This window comes from Sphaeroforma arctica (genome assembly GCF_001186125.1).
Source record: "Sphaeroforma arctica JP610 unplaced genomic scaffold supercont1.308, whole genome shotgun sequence".
NCBI classification, from domain to species: Eukaryota; class Ichthyosporea; order Ichthyophonida; genus Sphaeroforma; species Sphaeroforma arctica.
The window spans coordinates 4,604-13,011 of record NW_014040250.1 but is presented as its reverse complement, the minus strand read 5'-3'; the positions used below and the strand labels follow the sequence as shown (position 1 = coordinate 13,011).

The 8,408-nt window shown below is 42.9% G+C and overlaps 2 protein-coding genes across 2 annotated transcripts; one reads left to right on the top strand and one right to left on the bottom strand.

The window, feature by feature from the left end:
- Window positions 1-440: 440 nt before the first annotated feature.
- On the bottom strand, window positions 441-1,253 carry SARC_05046 (hypothetical protein; the record flags this gene model as incomplete). The annotated part of the gene is made up of 1 exon (XM_014301096.1): window positions 441-1,253. One exon carries the CDS (start codon window positions 1,251-1,253, stop codon window positions 441-443), a length of 813 nt encoding a protein of 270 aa, XP_014156571.1.
- Window positions 1,254-3,637: 2,384 nt separating this feature from the next.
- On the top strand, window positions 3,638-4,176 carry SARC_05045 (hypothetical protein; the record flags this gene model as incomplete). The annotated part of the gene is made up of 2 exons (XM_014301095.1): window positions 3,638-3,763; window positions 3,916-4,176. 2 exons carry the CDS (start codon window positions 3,638-3,640, stop codon window positions 4,174-4,176), a joined length of 387 nt encoding a protein of 128 aa, XP_014156570.1.
- Window positions 4,177-8,408: the final 4,232 nt, after the last annotated feature.

Sequence of the window (8,408 nt, the reverse complement as noted above, 5' to 3'; positions counted from 1 at the left end):
CAGTGGCTTGCGTCTCATGTGAGCAAATCTGTTCGATTTGTAGTTGTGGCGTACACATCTTCAATCGTTCAGAATTGTCACGTATGTAATCCAATGTTGACTTCTCAGCCTTAAAGTAGGATAATACCTTGTGGAACCATGTAAGGTTCCAACTCTCATCTAACCCTGCAATCTGCGCGTTCTTAATAGCCTCCAGTAGAGCCCCTCTCGTATCCCGTTCCATGATGTCATGGAGGAGGTATCTATTTGAGGGCCAGTCGGGCCATGTACGTGGTGATGGTACTGGACGCTTTTCTACTGGATGGGACTCTAGCGTGGCTCAAAGTATTTCAATCGCACCCCTTAGGGCTTCAGCTCGAGCCGTATTATTATCCTCTATTACTTGCCATAACTCGTCGCTCAGGTATAGTATACGTGCATGTAACACCTGTCGACTCTTCTCAATACTCACCGGTGTGGGTGGAGGTGTGAGCGACGTTGTTGGGAGTCCGTACATGCTCACTGGCGGCTTCCCTCTCGAACGACTGTCGTTGTTGATGTTGGCGATAGGTTGTGCTCATCTGGTCCTGCCTATTCTTGAGCGCCTTTCCATGTGGGTTTTGCTGAGCCAACACTTGCTCACGTGCGAATTCTTGGAATGACGGAGCCTCCTCTAGAGACGACAAGGTATCTTCCTTCTCGGAGAGTTGACCTTCCGACCCAGGTGGTTCGTACCCGAGGCCATGGTGCTGTTGTGAACGGCCTTGGATCCGAAACGTGGGATTGTCCTCCCTACCTTGTGCCATACGCTCCCGTTTGTGTGGACTAGTCGACGCTTCGTTTGCGTACAGCAAGGTCGTGGGTCGTTCGGAAGATGTACGTTGCAACCTCTGTTCGTACCTCTCTAAGAGCGACTGTTGTTGGGCCATAAGCTCGGTTAGCTTCTGTGTCGACGACTGGCCCCGCACCATGCCCTTGTTGTTGGGACGACGGCGGTAACGCCTGCACTTGTTAGGTGGTAGACGTGGTTGCTCGATACCGGAAGATGAGGCTCTAGAGATACCCGAAGACGAACGGGAAGGCAGTCTATCACTAGCTACATGCTTACTAGTAATGGACTGCTCCCTGTCCGCACGCAGGTCGGAATTTCCCTTGGCCTCGTCGTTAATTACAACGACTTCCCGCGGCAGGCCGATAGCACCCCTGGGTGTCTTGGATGCCTGTCTATCAGTGGACGCTGCTTGGCTATGAACCGCTCCATCCTGTGGTTCCATCCGTTATTTCTCAGCTCGGTGGTCGGTATAGTCCGTGAGAGACTGGCGGCGCTTAGTTCCTCGACGGTCTATATCGTCTTCCTCCCGACGTTCAGGGGTCAGATGTTGCTGCCGACGGCTTTGACGTAGGTTGGACATAATAGTACGTTGTGTGGATCAATGGAGGTTTGGAAATGTATGTAGACGTCCTCGAAATAGGTCGGGTATAAATACTCCTCCGCCCTAGAGATCGTCTCTCATCTCAACAAGTCTCGACACTGTTTGCCTGGACAGGTCTATGCCGTGCCCCACACTACATCCCTTTCATAGTGGTAATTAGTACATGAGTCCCACCCATGCCTTCAGCAGACTATGGTGTTGTATGTTCTTCGCCGAAACACTCGTCGGGGTACACCCTATACTCCTTGTATGCTACTCCACCCTTCTGGTGGAGTTACACCCTTCTTCGGCGACCAACCCTTACTCTTTAGAGAGATCCTCAGCTCTCGCCTTACTCTCCTTTCTTCGCTAATCTTACTCCCCCGTGCCACTGCATGTGCCGTTGTGGTATCGGTATGTGTCTGCATATTGTAGACCTCTCGTGCTCTACGGCCCCTCAATAGCTTTTAGATCATACCTAGTACTTTCTTTCGAGCCGCTCTACCACGAAGTTCTGCTCAGACAAGTAAATCCTAGTGCCTCTGTGGCTTCTACTACGCCTTGTACAATTTCTACCTAGAACTTCTCCATTCTACCGAATATCATACCTGTCTATGTACTGTAACTTCTAAAATGGTTATTGATTTGCGGTGATTCTCTAACTGTGCCATTAGTCTATCTATTTCCATGATTCTACTGCTGACCCCGATGGTCAATGTACCTGGATGCTAATTAAGTGCGTACATACTCTTTTATCCCTTTGCGCTCGATTTCGTTTAGGAAAAATCTCCCGTAAACCCGCGAGGAATGCTCCATTCTTATAATAACATAGCATTCATCGGTATTTGAGTACGCTATCTGTTCTTTGTGTCCATACTTAGCTCTAACCACAGTTTAGTCCCTCTATATATCTGCAAAATGGGGCTTTGTGAACTACTTATCTCTCTCCTTTGTCTATGCCTAGAGTTAGGTCGTATTTCCTATAATTATTATATCTTCTTGCCCTACGTTACCGTAGGAGCCACCTTCTTATTTCTAAACCCAACTTCGTTTATGTACACTACCCTTTAGATCTTATACGCTGTGTGTACTGGTGCCATTTCTCTAACGCAATTCCTATTTAGCAACTATTTCTCTAACAAGGTTCTAACTTAATATCAAGCCTACAATAACACCCATACTGTCTGTTTCTACAACATAAAACCACAAAACTATTCTTCACCATCGTTTCTACTTAACTGATCGTCTGGCTGGACCCTCGTCTTGGCCGTTTGGCCCTGCTGGTCCTGCCCATTTCTTTCTTGAACTTCTAATGCCTGCTCCTGATTCGGTTGCTCCTTGGGTTCGGTCTTAGTGTCAAAGTCTGCCTTCGATCTTGAAGTCCCAGTAAGGTTAGGCCGGAGCTTAAATCGTTAGAGCTGTCTGGCCATACTGATTCGATTTAGCCTGAAGCGTCCATTGTTCGCCTCAAATTTCCTTTACTGATCCCATCGAACGTGCTGATCGCTCAGTCTCGGCGTCTCTTCCTTTTTACTGTTACTATTTGACATCAAGGATGGCATTGTGGCTCTAGCGTCACTACTGGTGTACCCACTATCGTCTTCTACCGCGGGTAGATTCTGAAAGATTCCGTCATTTTGCCATGCCTTCTTACTTTCACTATTATAATTCGACGTTTTCTTTCTTTGTTCGTCTTATTCCTATAAAAAAAACTAAAAAATTTCATTCAATTACTATAACGTAGCTTATTTCTTAATTACTAAAAAACTCACAACTTCCTTGGTAAGTTAAAAATGTGGTAAACGAACGCTTCAATTACTGTATCGCAACCTTCTCCCCCCTTAAAGAGGGAGAGTTATTAGTAATTGTAAAATTAATGACTCTAATAATGAGTCATCAGTCATGTGCTGTAAAAGTCAGCAAAAACCAAGTTTATCAGATTATACTGATAAGCTGTAAAAAACTATAATAACTAAAATAAACAACTAAAACCTAAGTACTTGTATTCTGACCACATCGACACCAACACCAATTATGAACGAGTCTGGAAAGGCGTAGAAATTGAAGAAGGTCAACTCTACATAATCGATTCTGTATCGCCAGACATGATAGCTGCTCTGAGTGCAACTATGACTCCGAAAGAAATGTTCACAATGCTGTACCAAAATTATGGACACGTCGGAGAAGGAGGCAACATACGGATGAGATAAGAACTTGGGAAAATACGACAACAAGACAACGAGAACATGGATAAGTTTATACTAAGACTGAACACGAAATTTGTTGACGCCTTCAATATGAATACCGTACTTAACGACACCGAGAAGATCACATTTTTAACCGGTGCTTTACATACAAATTACATCTCTATAGTAACTCACCTGCTTACCGACAGTGTTATGGTGCTAAGCTACGGAGCTGCCTTAGCATATGTACAACAGACTGCATTGGAAATTGAAGCCCGGATTCTGAACACCAATGCAACATCGACTTCGGATGCCACCTTTACTGCCACTACTAACAGAAACTGTCACAAGTCGATTGCCACAATTCAGACAAAACTTCAATTCGAGAGGCCGAGGGAGATTTACAGGCCGAAGAGGTTACCACAGTCGAGGAAGATTTTTTGGACGAGGCAATTTCCAAAATTCAGGACAAGGCCGCGGTTCTAATAGTAACAGCTCGAAGACTCAGCCATACTGGTCACCCGACCAAAACCAACGCGGAGAATTCAACAGACGATTTGGAAATCGAGGACGAGGAGGATACAAAAATTATGGATTAAAAAACCGACAACAACACGCCAATTCTGCACTTGCTAATCCCAATCTTGCAGACTGCTAATCCCAATCTTGCAGACAGTTTGCTCATAAGACTGCAAGCTGAATTTGACCAGAAAGAACCTCAGCACAACAACAACAATATTTCAATTGGATACAGTCGAAATACGCGCATATACAAAAACCAAGCAGCACACATACAAGGTCACAACAACCAGCAAATGCTTTTATGGTGAACGCTCATGCCAACCAGGTAGACACAGAATTCAACCCAAGACTGCCCCAATTGAGAGGTCCAGGAGGATATTGACTCGCCGTCAATTCATGTGCGACCAAGCATATATTGCCATATTCAGAAAGACTGTCGCGCTAAATTTACCGACAACCGCCAACAATACATGTACAGTGAAAGTTGCTGATGGGGACTGTATTACACCAACTTGTTCTGCCGAATTCTTCGATCTCGGAACAACCCTGCTGGATGAGACATTCACGATTCCATTACTCAGCGTACGATTGATGACAGAACATGGGTATCATTTTATATTTTCAGAAAAGCACCTCGCCATCATTACACCGAAGAATCGCGTTATACATATTGAAGAAGACTCATCTGGTATGTATATTGTCGATTTATTTGAACTTTTTGATTTTTCAGATTCTGCCTATGTCACTTGGCATCAATGTCTCGCACACACTGGCGACATACCCCCTATCCTACCCCGTATAAGACAACATACTCAGTGCGACGAATGTGCCAGGGCCAACCAAAGGAGCCGTTCTACTTCCAGCGAAAGACAAGGCGAAGTTTCTTCTGAACCATTGGATTTAGTCCTAAGTGATATTATAGGACCGTATAGCCCCCCTACTTTAGACAACAACCGATATGCCCTGACATTAATAGACGATCACTCGCAATATCTTATGGTCGCACTATTGCAAGAAACATTTACACGCAGACCACCTCCATACATACCTTTACCCGCACCCACACACGCTCAACAAAATACAAATGTTGCCGCTATGAAAATAACTCACAAACTAACACCTGAAAAATCTGTACCCAAAATATATTCAGATATTGCAAAACTTTCGAATCAAGATTCATGGCTATCCAGTATCAATCAAGAGTTGACCGCACTTGTCGTCACCAAGCCAACACTCACCCTGGTTGACAGCAAACCACCTGACAAGACAATTTTCAGTCCGAAATGGGTCTTTGTTGAGAAACGGAACGACAAAGGCATCGTAGTCAGACTGAAGAGCCGATTGACTGTCTGCCTGGTCCGCCGTTGAAGGAATTGACTATACTCGAAGCTATGCCCCAGTGGTCAACAAAGATACATTTCGATTATGTATGGCACTGCTAGCCCACACGAACATGACCGTCCGCCAATACGACATACCGAATGCTTACCTGAAAAGCGACCTCGAGGAGCCAGTATATATGCGTGTACCCAGAGGATATCATCTACTAAATCAACATTTTTCTCCTACTCAACAGGCATTACTGATACGATCACTAAAAGGAGACAAGACTGTCGTGTGCAAAGTATCAAAGGCTCTATATGGTTTACCTCAATCCGGCGAGCTCTGGTATCAACAAATCAAGGCGCTCTGTATCAAGCATGGTTACATTCCACTATATGAGGACAAAGCTTTATTCGTCAAACGAACTTCAGCCGGACAACTATGTATACTAATTGTACATGTAGACGAAAAAATTGTGATGTGTCAATCGAAAGCAAATGCGGATGCAATAACTCAGGCAATGAAGACACAATGGAACACTACAGATATGGGCGAGCTTAGCTGGTTTCTCAAACTCAAAATCAATCTGGACACCCCGGGCAAAGTCAGCATACATCAGGGCCAATATACAATGGATCTACTTGAAGAATCTGACTTACTAGAATTCAATACATCTTGGGTCCCTTGCATTGGAACCGATTACACATTCCTACGGACAAAGATACACCTACTGACATCAAAGCTTATCAACACATTGTAGGTTGCTTACGATACGTGGCGGATGACACGAGACCGGACATATCACTTGCAGTGAACCTACTGGGACGTCATTTAGTCGCATCGATAGAACGCCACTTTCGAGCCGCCAAGCGAGTTTTACGATGCTTGTCAGGAACACGAGATTTGGGCATCACATACAGTAAGGATATACCCTTCACACCTATTTTTTCAGCTGGCAGTGACTACTGTTCAAACTCAGAAAACACAAAATCTACTACAGGAAAGATTGGTATGATAGCAGGTGGACCGTTTTTATGGGGGACGAACTTACAGAAGACAGCAGCACGTTCGACAGGCGAAGCAGAATATGTCGCATGCTCAGATACAACACGAGACGCAGTATGGACACGGCACCTACTTGAAGGATTTGGTCTACCGCAAGCACAGCCTACGATCATCGAACAAGACAACAAGTCATCGATCAAGATAAGTGAGAATTCAAAGTCCTCAGTGCGCACACGCCACATACACAAGCATTATAACTTCACACACGAAAGGATAGTTGCAGGCAAAGTCCGACTTCTATACACACCAACAACAGAAAATTTTAGCGATATGCTTACAAAACCCTTAGACCAGAAAAAGTTTATAAACGCTCGAGACAAAATAATGAGCAAGATGTCTGACCTATAGAAGACATATACAATCGGCGACCACTGTATAGTAAACACAAGTGTATATATATCAAGCCGTACATTAAATAACATTTAGTATATTCGATATAAATGAAACAGATACGATGATGCTCAGATGATATAGCACAGATTGCTCCTATTGCAATTGCTATAGTCATTCCACTTTTTTGGGGACGCCCATTATAAAAGTGAAGTCTATGTGTCTATTGACAATAGAAAAGCGCTATATAAATATAAACACAAGTGTAAAAGGCAAGCAATATGAAGATAATACAAACACAAGTGTAAAAGGCAAGCAATATGAAAATAATACAAGCACAAAGGTAAAAGGCAAGCAATATGAAAAGAATACAAGAATCAGAGAGTACATAAATTGTGCCGAAGTATACAGTGTAAAAATCATATACCTCCTATCTTAAAGTCTTAGAGACATTTTGTACCAATAAACACATTATGAAAACCATATACTAATCGCTTGAACATATTTGAGATATACTAAGTCGAAAAAGACTTGTACCAGAATACACAGCGTAAACAGATTCATATACAAATTGCCTTTATTATTTGAAGATATTCTAAGTCTCAGGCTATTCAAAATGCGATCCAACTCTCGAGAATTCACAACGACAATTTCAGACAAAATATTCGATCATTCATAATCCAAAATCCGGAAGTATTAGCATTGGCAAGTATTCCCAACGTTCAAGGGTCGAGAATTAAGTTCAAAGACCGAAAAACTCATGTTAGTATTCACAAGTCAATTCAAAGGTCGAAAACTCATGACGAAAGAAAAGCATTCAAGAGTCGATTCAAAGGGCGAAAACTCATGAAAAGGCTTTTGTCGAAAAGTATTTACAAGTCAGGCAGATAGCAATCAATGATCTACGAGGAAGCAACCAAAAGATAAGTATATGTAAAGTCAAAAAGTACACGGCAAATGATATTTTTCATCATTTTATTGTTGAAGTACTATTCTATTATTACAGTGTTTTTATTTAATCAATTGATTTGGGTTGGAATTGTGATGTGAAATTCTGAGTAACCATTTGGCCTATGGTTAAACACTAGTAGTCGATCGCAATTGTAAATGTCCATTCTGCTCTGATTGTAGTAAGTTTCCGTCATTGTATAAGCGTGAATTTCGTCGCATTTGCTGCTGTTTAGGGTTTGACACAGACATATACGGCATCGTTTGTTGTTCTGTCAAGTTCGAATAAAACACGTTTTGGAGAACGATTGTGACGAACACGTAACAGAAATCCTAAATAATATTGTAAGAGCTGTTTAGAAGGAACCGGAAGTTATCAGAATTATCATATCCGTATACCCGTTGCCTTATGTTTAAAAAAAGTACATAGCATAGATGTTCGGCGAGGCGTGTTATGTATAGAGATGATGCCACGACAACAGTGATCTATGTGTTGGTTGTTTGCTTATGATTCACGTCATACACTTCGAAAGAGAGTAATATATTGGCAATTGGATTCTAGTGTGTTTGGCTTCACACAGATGAGAGGCGCAAAAAGTGTTCCTGCCTCATGGATCGGCTTCGTAGTTACTAGTGAGATGAA